The sequence below is a fragment of the Nelumbo lutea genome, chromosome 4 (genome assembly GCF_056320005.1).
Source record: "Nelumbo lutea isolate HS-2025 chromosome 4, American lotus-T2T, whole genome shotgun sequence".
Lineage (NCBI taxonomy): Eukaryota > Viridiplantae > Streptophyta > Magnoliopsida > Proteales > Nelumbonaceae > Nelumbo > Nelumbo lutea.
The window spans coordinates 89,392,765-89,406,761 of record NC_142687.1 but is presented as its reverse complement, the minus strand read 5'-3'; the positions used below and the strand labels follow the sequence as shown (position 1 = coordinate 89,406,761).

The window sequence follows — 13,997 nt, the reverse complement described above, 5'->3', positions numbered from 1 at the left end:
TGGAGTTAATACATTTAAGGGTGGCTCACTAGTTGAAATCTTTGAACCTATTCACAGTTTTTCCTTGGATGACTTGATGAGATAGCTAATTTTGCCCAGCTTGATATGGTTTCTTCTCCCTCTTGGACCTCTCCCCCACCTGGATTCATGAAGCTGAATTTTGATGGAAGTAGTTTAAGGAACCCATGGCTCTTTGGTATAGGGGGAGTGTTCAGGAACAATGAGGGGCTTATTATAGCCATGTTCTCAGGCCCTATTGGAGAAGGAGGTTCTCTTAGGGCTGAGATACTTGCGGCTCTAGAAGGTGCCAAAGAGCAAGGGAGCTGAACTTAAGAAAAGTGGTTTTGAAGGTGACTCAGAGGTGGTGGTGAGATGGATAAAGGAAGATAACTCTGGCATCTGGAACTACAGCAATGAAAAAAAAATTTTAAGTGGCTGACTAGGGACATTGAGGTGAAATCCAGTTGGGTAAAGAGAACTGCTAACTCACTTGCTTATGGGTTAGCCAAACAAGGGGTGAATAGGGGATCTCTCTTTTGGGCTCATTTATAATCTTGTAATTTTGTTTTGCTAAAATGGCGGAGTTAAGAAAGATTACCACCCCCTCTCTTGTAATTAAAGTTCCTTATTATTAATAAATTCTGCCGTTACTGATAAAAAGAAGGGCTGGAAGTGAAGTTTAGTTTGTTGCTATATCCTCAAATATTTTACTAGTTAATAATCTTCCACTACAAGACAAAGTTGCGAGTCATTCAGCTAGCACCTTCAGCCATTATGCTTATTGGACCGTAAGCTTTATTGTTATTTCTCATTATGTTTATGGGCCTGAGTTTATTAGTTGTCTCTTAAGTGATTATTAGTGCAGCCGCCCTGTTAAGGGCACTCTTTTAAGCTATGATTAGAATTAATAAGACATGAATAAGGGGGCTGCGAGACTGTTCGATTCTCTTCTCCCAAAAACCTACTTCTCTCTCTCAACTCTCTTCAAGTGGTCTGGATCTTTCTCTTCTCCTTTCTGCTTATTATTTGTTGGTTAAATCAATAAATATTTTCCATTTATTTTACTTCTCAAAAGTACTTTTTTACTTTTCTACTGATGGTTAATTGATATAGGTAAAAAAAATACTTCTTTGTAGAAAACCAAACACCAACTAATTGATAGCATGGTAAGGTCAAGAGACAAATTAATAGTGAGCATTTGTTTATTGATTATGGATGGGAAACTAGCACATTCTGAACTTATAGATGTGAAAAGAGAAAATTTTGGTTCCAACTTGTGGTTGACTTTGAGTTTTGTAATGGGGACAATTAAATTTGATCTGGGGTTTTCAATTAAAGCCAAATACTGATTGAATTGATGATGTATGTATGGTGGAAGTTCATCTAAGTCCATAATCTTTTTTCTTTTAATGAAATTTGTGATTTACTATAAAAAATTCATGCAACATATATTAAATTGGGTGTTGTATAACCAGCAAGTTCACTGGCTGTAAAATTCCTCATTGTGTCAATATTTGAAGTATGCTTTAGTTTTATTAAGAAGAAAGAAACCTGAAGCTCAATATCAATGTAATCAGCTCCCAGTTCCATGGCTAATCGAAGTGCATCTGTTCGTCTTTTCTCATCACCTTCAAATTCACCACCTTCCCATTTTGGCCTGGAAGAACACAGAAAGCTTAAAAATATCCATAACAGGACACTCTTAAAAAAGTTAATGTTTTTTCATAATATGATGAAAATGCATATAGTTGTTCACTCACAGAACCTATTAGCTGGTAACAAAACAACACTGAGAGAAAAACAAAAGGTTACAAACTTCATTCACCCCCTCACATATGAACCCCATGCACACTGGTTTTCAATAATATCACCTGCCCCACTACCAAATACATATGTCTGTGAAAGTAAAACAAATGTTCACCAATCAATCAACACCCAAAGGGCAAGAAAGAAAAAGCAACCCCCAAACATCATTCTACAAATAAAACTCAGTATTAGTTAGTCCACAACAATGACCTTTTGAAAATGCTTACACCTCAGCCCAGCCCTTTAAACCTTTCCATGTCCACTCAATTCCAAGACCTATACCCTTCATCTGTCAAAACAGATTCCACAACCTGAAAAACTAATCCCAAATTTGATGAGTATGAAAACTAGAATGGATAAGATAAAAAATGAGGTGATAAAATGAGGGAAAGTAGACTATGATGGTTTGTCATATGCAGAGAAAACCGTCTCCGGCCTCAGTAAGAAGAAGTGATCACTTATAACTTGAAGGAGCAAGAAGATAGGGTTGATCATTTCTGCTCAGCCCCCCACATCAAAACCCAAACATGATGTGGGCTGGGTGCCCTAAAATTCTAGGCCCAGGCAGCCCAGATGTTTTATATAAATAATATAATATAACATAATACAATAACATATATGTACTATATAGATAATAGTTATGGTATATACAAGGTTTAAAATGTCGATGTCGATGGGAATGTCGATTACCCAAATATAGGACAAATGTCAATAATGTCGGAAGTGTCAGATGAGAATATTGTAAAAATCATAGACATTGTGGAAATATGCAATGATATTTTGTAAAATGATAAAATAAACATTAATGCACCTTTCTAGACTATTATCTTCCATGATGCATATCTTTTTGTTCTAATAAATAATTAGAATTAAATCGTCTAAACAATATAAACCATTTAATATTTTATTATTAAGAAAATTATTTTGTTTTATTCTAATAAGTAATTAGTTTAAGTAATATTTTTATTATTATATAAAATATCTCACTATTTTTTGTTATTTATGAATATTATCTCAAATATAAGCTTTCTTATTATTATTTCATTTTTTTCTTTTATAATGAGGGTATACAATATCACTATATAAACTAGACAAACCATTTAATATTTTATTATAAAAACATTTTATTCATGCATTTTATTTTATTTTAATAAGTAGTTAGTTTAATCATTTGTTTTTATGAATATTTTATATTTTATCTTAAATATTGATTTTTTTATTATTTATTCACTTTTGTTGGATTCTATAATAAGGGTCTATAATATTACTATAGACCCTCATATACTTGTAATAAGACCATAAGAATATATTAAAGATTCTTTTTATAAGTTTTCTATTAGGAGGCCTATAATATTACAATAGACCCTATTGCACTATAACATACTTGTAATTATGTTTTAAAGATTCCATTTAAAGGCTTGCTTTTGTGATGGTATATAGACTTAAATAGACCATCATGTACTGCGGCATGTCTTTTATAAGACAAACTTAAACATTTAGGCTTAAGGGTTCATTAGTCATTCGAACCCTCGACCTGAAATTTCGAAGCTCTACAAAGACGCAAAGACGCAGTACGACTGTGTGAGGATTTTAGGGATCCGCAGATGAAGACGAAGAAAAAGAGGAAGATGAAGACATGCATTCTCCTCAACTCCTCATCTTCTATTTTTTTCCTTTTTACCCCTTATTTTTCATGGTTATTCACTGTGAAAGGGAAATAGGGATAGTATTGCATATTTGTTTTTTTAAACGGCATAGGCGATATTTACCGAAATGGTGAAAATATCGACCGACTTTTTTTATTTTTTTAATTCAAGTGAGAGTTAATGTCGGTATATCTTGATACCGACATATGTCGGGTGACATTACCGAAATGTCACGACATTTTAAACCGTGGGTATATATGTATCAAACTATCAATATTTTTTTTAATTTAAGTATATACTAAGATTAAACTTTTTATTTTCAAAATATATTTTTATTAATTTATATGAACAAGTCCAGATACCCAGCTTGGCCTAGAGCTGGACATATATTATCAGGCCCAAGATATGACAAGTAGGGCCTGTTGGCCTGAGCAGCCCAAAATGCCATTACTACCCTATAAGAATCCAGCCCAGCCCATAATCATCTCTACCAGAAGAGATAGCGGCAGACCAAAAAGGAGATAAGTTGAAATGGTGAGAAATAATTTAAGGGCTCATAATTTAACAATGGGTATTAGGGAGGTGGGGGAAGCCAGAACATGTTAAGTCGGGTTGAGGTCAACCCTAACCCAACCCAAGCTGTTGAATCCCCAAACCTAATCCTAGGGTTGGATTCAGATTGTGTTTGGATTGGCCTGACTTCTTTACTTCCTTCTTCCAAATGTTTCCTATATTCAATGGTTCAAGTTAATTCAGTTTTAGCACTATTATGTGTAAAAGAACATAATTACCATGTTTTCAAAGTATTTTACCTTTGAACTTAAAATTTTTGACATACATAGATATATACATTTATGTACATAAATACTTGAAGTGAAAAAAATACATCAATACATATATGGATGCATGATTGAATATACATACATGTACACATACATAAATACATGTTTATATTATATTTATACATACAAATATGAAGTTAAGTCAGGTTGAGGTTTGGTTGGGTTGGGTTGGTCAATTCCTTTACCCTAACCCAACCCAAAATTAAATCAGGTTCATACTTTTCAACCCTATCCTAACCCAAACTTCAAACAAACCCAACTTTTTCAGGATGGGTTCAGGATAACCCAGCCCAAGTTGCAGCCCTAATGGGTATGGCCAACCCCATACGGTTGGCACAAGGCTTAAATGATGATGATGAAGATTCTCTCTTTCTTCAAGTTTCCTAATTTTTTAGCATTTTATTCACCCCCTAGAAAAGAGCACCCGAAAATTCAATTCCAGAAAGAATTGGATGGACATCATCACATGTAAGTACAATTTTGGAATTGTACATCATCGCATGTACTTTTGCTTTTTGAATTAGTATATACAGTTACTTTCTCAAAAAAAAAAAAAAAAAAGAAGTACAGATACGTTGAGGGAAATCATAAAGCTAGCATCAGAGCTAAAGGTAGCATACAAATGGACTCCAAGAACAGCCAACAAAATTCTGATGGGCCAGCAAAAAAGGGTTAAATAGGAACCAAATGTAGCAGGGTTTAATAATCCTCCAGGATGACGATCTGTAATAATATGTAAAGTTATGCTTAAGAGTGGGATGCTTGGAACTTGACTGTACAACTTCTCAATACATATTTTAATAAAATAAATTCACTGTTACTGACATAAAATATAGAAAAAAGTAAATGGTGGGAGTTTCTCATATAAGACCTAAATACATGACCTAACCAACATCAAGAATGGATTATAGAGTCCTCCAATCACGGTGATGGAGGATTCAAAATTTCAAAATCCTTTTACATTCAATATTATCAATAGGTCAATTCATCAATTCATAGAACACCTCAATTTTGGCTGTTAAGGCAACCCAAAAACAATATGAAAGCATTGGCAACAGTTATGTTATCCCCACCATCAATCCTAAAGATTGAACCACATGTTCATATATTTAACAAGTACTCTCTTAGACCCTAAACAGAAAAAAGTTCCAAGTGTTTCTTCCCATGTCTTAAATCAAATTCTAGCCTTAAGTCAGTTGCATACAATGTTTCAGTGATAACTATATCACTAAAAGAATTAGATTGTTGCAAATAGCATGTATTAAAATGAAGTCGTCTCCAGCTTTTCACCATGGATAATGTCTTGATTGTTGTGGGACTTAACAGTGTGGGCCTCGGCCCATTTGTGTCATGTCTTTATATTTATTGTTGGGCCATACTTCTGTTATTAAATGTTAATGGGCCTGGGCTTGTTTATTTTAAGTTACACCATCTCTTACTAATGGGGAGGAACATTGCAATCTCATATTTTTTAATGCTGCCCAAATATAAATTCTAGTTTGAAGGGCTGGTTAAGAAACTGCTGCCCTATTCTAAATCTCTCTTCTTCTTTTCATTTCTTCATGAATCAGAACACAAACATGGTATCAGAGTATTAAGCCAATCTCATTCTGCTCCCCTATCTTCTTCACTTCACCTTTCTTCTCAAGTTCTCTTTTTTATTGTTGGAGTAACAAGGAGTTCTACTGCTGCTCGTGATTAATTGAAGTTTTTTTTTAGGGTATTGTCCTCGGAAATTCCAAGGAGATCCAGAATGGTTGCTGATATGTCCAGGTAGGGCAGGAAACTGTGGAGTAGTCGTATGGACCACTAGAAAGACCTATTCAACAGGTCTAGCCGCTAGACTGCCGGTAGTATCAGTCCAGGATATTAGTATACAGTCTATCCAAACTTGTTTGCGAAGTTTGTGTAAAGGGAAGTGCTGTTCGACCTATTCTACTTGCTAAATATCAGATTTATGTGAGTTCATAATGTCTTCTAGCACGAGTGAGGTCTCCTCCAGAGGTTATAGGACTGTTGACAGTGTTATTCACCTTGCAAACCCTAATGTACAGATTACTAATGTGAAGCTAGATGAATATAACTATAGGGAATGGGCCATTTCAGCAAGATGGTCCATAGTGAATTAGTGAGCCATGGACTACAAGGCTACATTGATGGGAAGATTAAGGAGTCCAAGGAAGATGAACCAAGTTATAGGATTTGGTGTAGGGAAAATGCAATTGTGATGTCATGGTTGATGACTTCTATGACTCCCAAAATTGTGAAGACTGTTTTTTTTTTTTTATAAATAAAAATTGTGAGGACTATTCAGCATTATACAACAGCCCACAAGATTTGGGAGAAGTTGTATAACACTTACGGTCAAAAGAAAAATATAGCAATGGTTTATAGGCTGAATTAAGACATCTTTGGTTTGACTCAAGGAGATATGACTGTTGCAACCTATTTTGCTACACTAGAAGGCATATGGGAAGAACTTGATCACCATTTAGTTCTTGAGCGGGACAACACTAATGACAAAGAAAGGCATGGCAAGCAAATTGAAGAAGGAAGAATATTCAAGTTCGTAGCTGGTTTAGACCACTCATATGAAAGCATTAGAACTCTAATTTTAGGGAGAGACGAACTTCTAAATCCACATAGCAGCAAGCAAATTAGTGTTCCATTTTTGGATGAACTTCTAAATCAGCAAGCAAATTTTAGCTGGTTTTACCTGGTAAGGAATGAGGAGATCAGGAGGAAAGAAATGGGAATTAGTGTTCCATTTTAAATTAGTGAGCAATCTACACTTATTTCCAGTGACTATAAGGGTGAAAAAGGGACTGATAAGAAGAACCTGAAGTGTTCTCATTGTGGGGGAGAGAGGCTCACTAAGGATACTTGCTGGGTTCTCCATCCACACTTGAAACCAATAGCCTTGAGGAAGGACAAGGAGCCAAACAAGGGTCCTAACTACAGTTCAGGTTATGTTGCGAACCCAAATGTTATAGATGGAGGTTCCAAGGGAAACAGAACCAGCTCTTCCAACGTGGGACAGACTACTAATTCCTCAACCGGGCTATGGCTCGATTGAAACAATCATCCACTGCTTCCTCCCCATTTGCAAAGGCAAGTATAACATTTATCCTTAGTGCTATTCAGTCATCTTCATCGAACTCTTAGGTTATTGACTCAGGAGACTTCAAGCAAATGACAAATTCATCTTCTTTATTCATTTCTTACCATTCTCATCTGGGCATGATAAGGTAAAGATTACAAATGGCTCTCTTTCCACTATTTCTAGAAAGGGAGACATTCAACTAGGAAAGAGAATCTTTCTAAAAAAATTACCAAAACCCTAGATTGTGTTGTAACCTTTTTCCCACTCATTGTGTTTTGTAGGACTAGCTGACGAGACAAACAATTGGGAGTGGTCGTGAAGCTGGTGGTCTCTACTACCTTGATGATGGTATATGCTTTACTTTGAAGGCCTCCACTAGTGGCAGTAGTAACAAGGAGCCAATCACAGTCCTTTACACTTGGCATGCTAGATTAGGTCATATGTCTTTTTCATTGTTGAAAGTTTTGTTACCAGAATTATTTGAAAATGTGTTTGTTGAAAGTCTATTTTGTGATGTGTGCCAGTTGGCAAAACACTGTAAGGCAGACTATCCAAGTTTTATTAGTAATGTCATTATCTTTTTTGACTTAGTTCACTCTGATGTGTGACGTCCTTCACCCATTATTTCTAAGGATGGCTATTGTTATTTTATCAGTTTCATTGATCACTTCTCAAGGTGTACATGGGTTTATCTTATGAAAGAACGTGAGGAAGTTCCTAGAATCACTATGATATTTTTTAAGGTGGTTGAAACCCTGTTTGAAAGAAAGTTAAACAATTCAGGTTAGATAATGCAATTGAATACTTTAAGGACACCTTGAAAACATTCTTTGAAGATAAAGAGACTTTACACCAATCCTTTTGGTAGTTACACCCCACAACAAGATGAGGTAGCAGAGAGGAAAAGTAGATATCTTATTGGAGACAGTCTGTGCTTTATTGTTTCAACACAAGGATCGGTCTCATGTAGTGCTGTTTGCATCATATTTGGTAAATAGGATGCCATCCAGGATACTTGGGTTGAAAAACCCTTCCTTTGTTCTTTGTCCTAATGATCATGTATTTTCTTTACCACCAAAAGTATTTGGTTGTGTCTGCTTCATTCACGTTAAGAATCCAAAAAGAAACAAGTTGGACCCAAGGGCAATTCCGCGGGGGGGGGGGGGGGGGGGGTTATTCACCCACACAAAAAGGATACAAGATTTGTCACCAAGGATGTTACCTTTTGTGACATTTATCAAAAATAATAGGATGTTACCTTTTGTGAGTCATTGTCTTTCTTTGAACAAAGAAATCAGAGAATTGTGGAGTGGAAGAGAAGTCCTTTGAAGTCCATTTTTCTCTCCTTTGCTTCCATCCTCTCCTCTTGCTCCTTAGTGTTCTGATAGTCATGGTCCTTCTCCTAACCCACAAGCCCAATATGATGAGACTGCTCCTACTCCCATTACTCAAAATGATGAAGTGGTTCCTACTATAGAAGATGGCAAGATTGTTGGGAGGGAGATGAGTGTGTATTGGAGGAAAAGGAAGAGAGGCCCATCAGTTGATGACTACAACAAGTTAGATGCCTTTGAAGCTAGCCAAGGTAATATCCTTATTACTTCTAACTCTGATTTGGATCTTCCCATTGCTTTGTAGAAACCCACTTGGTTTTATACTATTCACCCTATAAATAGGTTTGTTTCTTATTCCTATTTGTCCCCAACATACTATTTCTTTGTTTCTACCTTGTCTTCTATTTCCACTCCTACGTACTCTGAGGCAATTCCTAACCCTAAATGGAGGGAAGCAATGGATGAAAAAATGAGAGCATTATTATAGGTTGGTACTTGGGAAGTGGTGGACCTACTAGTAGGAAAGAGCATTGTTGGGTGTAAATGGGTGTACACTATGAAACATAAGGCCGATGGATCATTGGAAAGATATGAAGCAAGGTTAGTGGCAAAAGGGTTCACATGGGAGGAGCACATTAACTATACAGAGACCTTTGCTCCAGTTGCCAAGCTGAACACCATATGGGTGCATAGTTTTCAGGGCTTCTAGGCAATTCTGGGTGACACTAGGGCGCCTAGTTGCCTAGGCGGTAAAAACTTTATAGTACAAAAAACTAACTTTGGATATTTCCCTAGTTTTATATACCATTCAGCATGTATATTAATAGAAAAAATAGCAATTCTCTTTAGTAAAAACATTAAATTTCCTCTAAAAATGTGGCAAATCGTCACATATAAAAGATAAAAATCTTTTACATATATTAATTTCATTATTTTAAAAAATAATACTACTATAATAAGTACTTAATAGAGCAATTTCATATAAATTAGCAGCTAAAGAAGGTTATTAACTTTATATGATAAATATTCAAGATGGAAAGCAAAATAGAAAAAACAAGGATGGAGTTTCTGTTTTATTTAATTAGAGAGAGAGAATAGAAAAAAAGAACCTCTTTATAATTCTATTTTGTCTTTCCTCTTTCTTTCTTTTCAAAACCCTTTGATCTTTTAAATTTCAATAGTAAACTTTAAAACAAAATATAATTGATATATATAGAACATAATAAAATCTTTTAACACATATGTTAATAAGATACAAAAATATAAATGATATTATAAAAAGCAACTGCCTAATTGTTTTTGTCACCTAGGCAGGCACTTAGTCACTTAGACAGGCACCTAGTTGCTAAAAGTCAAGGCGTTTGGGCGAGGCACCCAACCAAGGGTGCCTAGTTGCCTAGGCAATGCCTTAACAACCATGTATGGGTGTTACTGTCTCTAGCAGCTAACTACAGTTGGGAATTGCACCAATTAGATGTCAAGAATGCCTTTTTGAATGGAGATTTTCAAGAGGAGGTTTATATGGATCCTCTACCAGGGCATAACATCAATGGAAAAGTATGCAGGTTGAGGAGAGCCCTGAATGGCAATCACCTAGGGCCTGGTTTGAAAGATTGTGCAAGGCAATGAAGATTGTAGGGTATTATCAAAGCGGTGTTGATCACACACTATTCTATAGAAAAATATGAGAGAAACTATCGACATTGATTGTTTATGTGGATGACATGGTGGTGACAAGAAATGATTCAGGAGAGATCAAACGACTTAAGAAGTTTTTGGCCTCTGAGTTTGAAATAAAGGACTTGGGACCTCTAAGGTACTTCTTGGGAATAGAGGTGGCCAGGTCTAAGGAAGGAATTTATATTTATCAAAGGAAGTATGCCTTGGGCCTCCTAAAGGAGACAAGAAAATTAAATAGCAGGCCTATTGAGACTCCTATAGAAAAAAACCATGATTACAAGAAAAGAATGAGGACCGTTACCCAAACAAGGAAAGATATCAACGGCTTGTGGGTAAACTTCTCTATCTATCCCTCACTAGACTCGATATTTCTTATGTTGTCCATGTTGTTAGTCAATTTATGCATACTCTCTAAGTTGCACACATGAAGGCAATGGAGAGAATACTAAGGTCAAGGTTCAAAATATCGATACAGGCGTATCGGCCTATATCGGTGCCTATTTCTCTATTTTTTTTTTATTTCTTTCGAATCTAGTTCAGTGGGGTCGGTTTAAGGCCCGTCTATCCCCAAAACCACTGCCTGACCCGAAACACCCCTTGTAGGGGTGTATCAGGAAGGCCCCAATACGATACGTATCAGCCGATACAACCCGATATGTATCATATTGCTAATAATTCTGTTCATAAATAATAGGACCGAACACGTTGACATTATAGACACTTTGCGAGAGAAAGGATTGTGTCTGGAGAGTTATTTATTCCTTACATGCCATTTGCAAGATAGGTTGTTGATGTCTTCAGTAAGGGACTTGCTAAATCTAGATTTGGAGACTTGGTATGCAAGTTGGGCATGATGGACATCTATGCTCAGCTCAAGCGGGAGTTTTGTGGGACTTAAATGGTGGGCCTCGGCCCATTTATGTTGTGTCTTTCTATTTATTGTTGGGCCATACTTCTGTTATTAAGTGTTAATGGGCCTGGGCTTGTTTATTTTAAGTTACACTACCTCTTATTAATGGTGGGGAGGGGGGGGGGGTAAAGTTGTAATCTCATGTTTTTTAATGTTGTCCTAAATATTAGTTTGAAGGTCTGGCTAAGAAACTGCCGCCCTATTCTAAATCTCTCCTTTTTCCTCCTTCTTCTTCTTCTTTTCTTTTCTTCATGAATCAGAATACAAACAATGATGAGTAAAAAGGAGAGATCTCATAGAAGGCAAAATAATACAGTGTAACTGCAACAGCACCAAACCATATGAGGTGCCCATATTTAACCCAGGAATGCTCATGATTTTCAACTCTGCAACATCCATATCAGATGGTTTAGAGCCCCCTAACAAATAACTTCCTCTGTCCAAGTGCTTTTGCAACATTGCTCAGAATTACTCTCAAGCTATGGCACTGGTTGGTACAAAGGCCAACACGGTGAACAAGATAATTTTGATTGAAATCTTAGTAGATATCACCATATTGAATGGCTTTTCTCATGCATATCTCCGGAGAGTCCGGATCAGGTAGGCACAATGCCACAATCAGTGAACACACTGAGTAATCACTCAGTAAATTTTGCAGGCACCTGTTCTGTAATGGGAGTCATGGTTTTTGGATGTTTTTTCTTTTTCTTTATGCTATGAATTTCCTCAGAGCACGATAAATGCATAATGGCGCCTCTTACCATTCCCCATTACTCTATTCCAATCTCCAAATACAAAAACCGAGAGCCTGGAATTTGAATCTTCTGATGTTAAAAGGGAAAAAAAAAAAAGTAGAGCTAATAACCATTTGAACTGGAAAATGAAGAAATGGAAACTGAACTTAATACGATGGCATAGACTTAGTATACCTGTATGTGCAAAGCGTGGGCAAAGGACACTGTTTAATCATGACTTCGAGATCTTGGTAAGGATTGAAGTTCTTTATATAGTCCAACCTGAGCTCAACGAGGTCTGCACCAGCTGCCTTCGCCTTACCCATATTGATCAACATCTGATCAACGGATTGGCCCATTATAGGTGCACAGATGAACGTGGAATTCCCCGCCATTTTTCAAGAGTCACTTAAAAGAATATGCCAAGAAGCCAGAACTAAAACACAGCAAAACTATTTAAACGAACGGAGTAAGTGGAAGACAAGAACTCCCCAATGAGATTACTGATACAGAAATGTGGAGAAAACACACAGACCCTAGATCTCGAACAACGGTGGTATCAACAATCTGCTGGACTCCATTATAGATGAAGCTGAGGAGAAGAAAACCGAGACAAAACAGCAAAAACAAATTATAGCATAGTTGGTGGAGGGGAGTGGACAGCAACTGACAACTGCGGAAGTGCAGAGTGAGGTAATTATGGACCTACTGCTCGGCTACCTGCAATGTGGCAAGCCCTGCAGTTGGGCTGTTCACATTCGACAGCCTCTGCAGCTCTGCTCTTATGCAGGGCTCCCTGTAGGCGTGACAGTTAATCCATACAGCCTTCATGCAGAAAGGAGGGATATAAACGGATTGAATCGGATCGGAATATCGGAATATCAAATTTGATTCATTTATATTTGAATTCAAATCCAATCTTTCTTGAAATACATTAACATAAATTAAGATTGAAATAACAACAAATAACGTATATAAATTCATAATAAAGGCATATATTAAATACATTAACAGCATTAAATTTAATATTGAAATAACAATAAATAAGATATAAAGTCACGATCCGGCGTTAAGCAGCCATTAAATGGCATGCAAAAAGACAAAATTATCCTTCAAGTGTTATTTAATTTTTTTTTATCAACCATCCCGTAAAACTAAACCCAGACCATCGAGGATTTCGATGCAAAAGAACACTTGCAATCCTGAAAGCTTTCGAGTTTGGGATTCATGGGTTTAATTTTGACAGTCTATAAGGGTAGTTTAGACACTTTCAAGTCTTAAATCGCACGTGAGGTCATGTGATATACATAACTAATGGTCCATTAACAGTAGGTATTAGATTGTCACAAAATGAAAGTTCAAGTACTAGATTGTCACATTTTAAAGTTCGGATACTAAATTGGTGCTCAACCTAAAGTATAGAGTTTTCCCAAAAGAGAAATATATTTTAGGATCCAAATCATTTTTATTGATGGTAGAGAGTTATATTTTAATATCTCTCACTGCTCAGTGAAATATATTAATAGAGGATACAATAAGGAGGTTCATTGTTTAGGGAAGCATTCTACTTCTTTCTTAGGCCTTATATCTGGTCTTATCCACTTCATTTTATATTAGCAGTTTATGAAATCTGTCTTATTGTGCCAAAAAAAAGTTTAAAACATATATTATATGGATTTTTATAAATTATTATATGCATGAAGTCACTATTATGTTAGTATTCATTCAAGACCAAGATGCAAATCATATCCAACAATAAATACACTATTTGATTGTACAACACACTATTTTCAATAATTTTGATCGTACAGTTCGGGTCAGTGTCCGGTGTATAGAATGAGCTGGACTGACAATAAATACATTTCAAAAAAAGAAAATTATTTAAAACTCTATGAGTTTTCAGTATTTCTCTCTAAAATTTACTATATCACCAACTTGACGT

General features: G+C 36.0%; 1 protein-coding gene across 2 annotated transcripts in view; it reads right to left on the bottom strand.

The window, feature by feature from the left end:
• Window positions 1-12,875, bottom strand: part of LOC148861670 (bifunctional 3-dehydroquinate dehydratase/shikimate dehydrogenase, chloroplastic-like) — a 59,124-nt gene extending 46,249 nt beyond the window's left edge. The window contains exons 1-2 of one of the 2 annotated variants that reach the window (XM_088986745.1): window positions 12,251-12,875; window positions 1,552-1,657 (exon numbers count right to left, since the gene is read on the bottom strand). In XM_088986745.1, coding sequence (XP_088842871.1) covers window positions 1,552-1,657; window positions 12,251-12,450 — 306 coding nt within the window. In that variant the 5' untranslated portion in view covers window positions 12,451-12,875. The remainder of the gene's footprint in view (window positions 1-1,551; window positions 1,658-12,250) is intronic. The other variant, XM_088986746.1, reaches the window with a different exon arrangement.
• Between the last annotated feature and the right edge of the window lie 1,122 nt (window positions 12,876-13,997).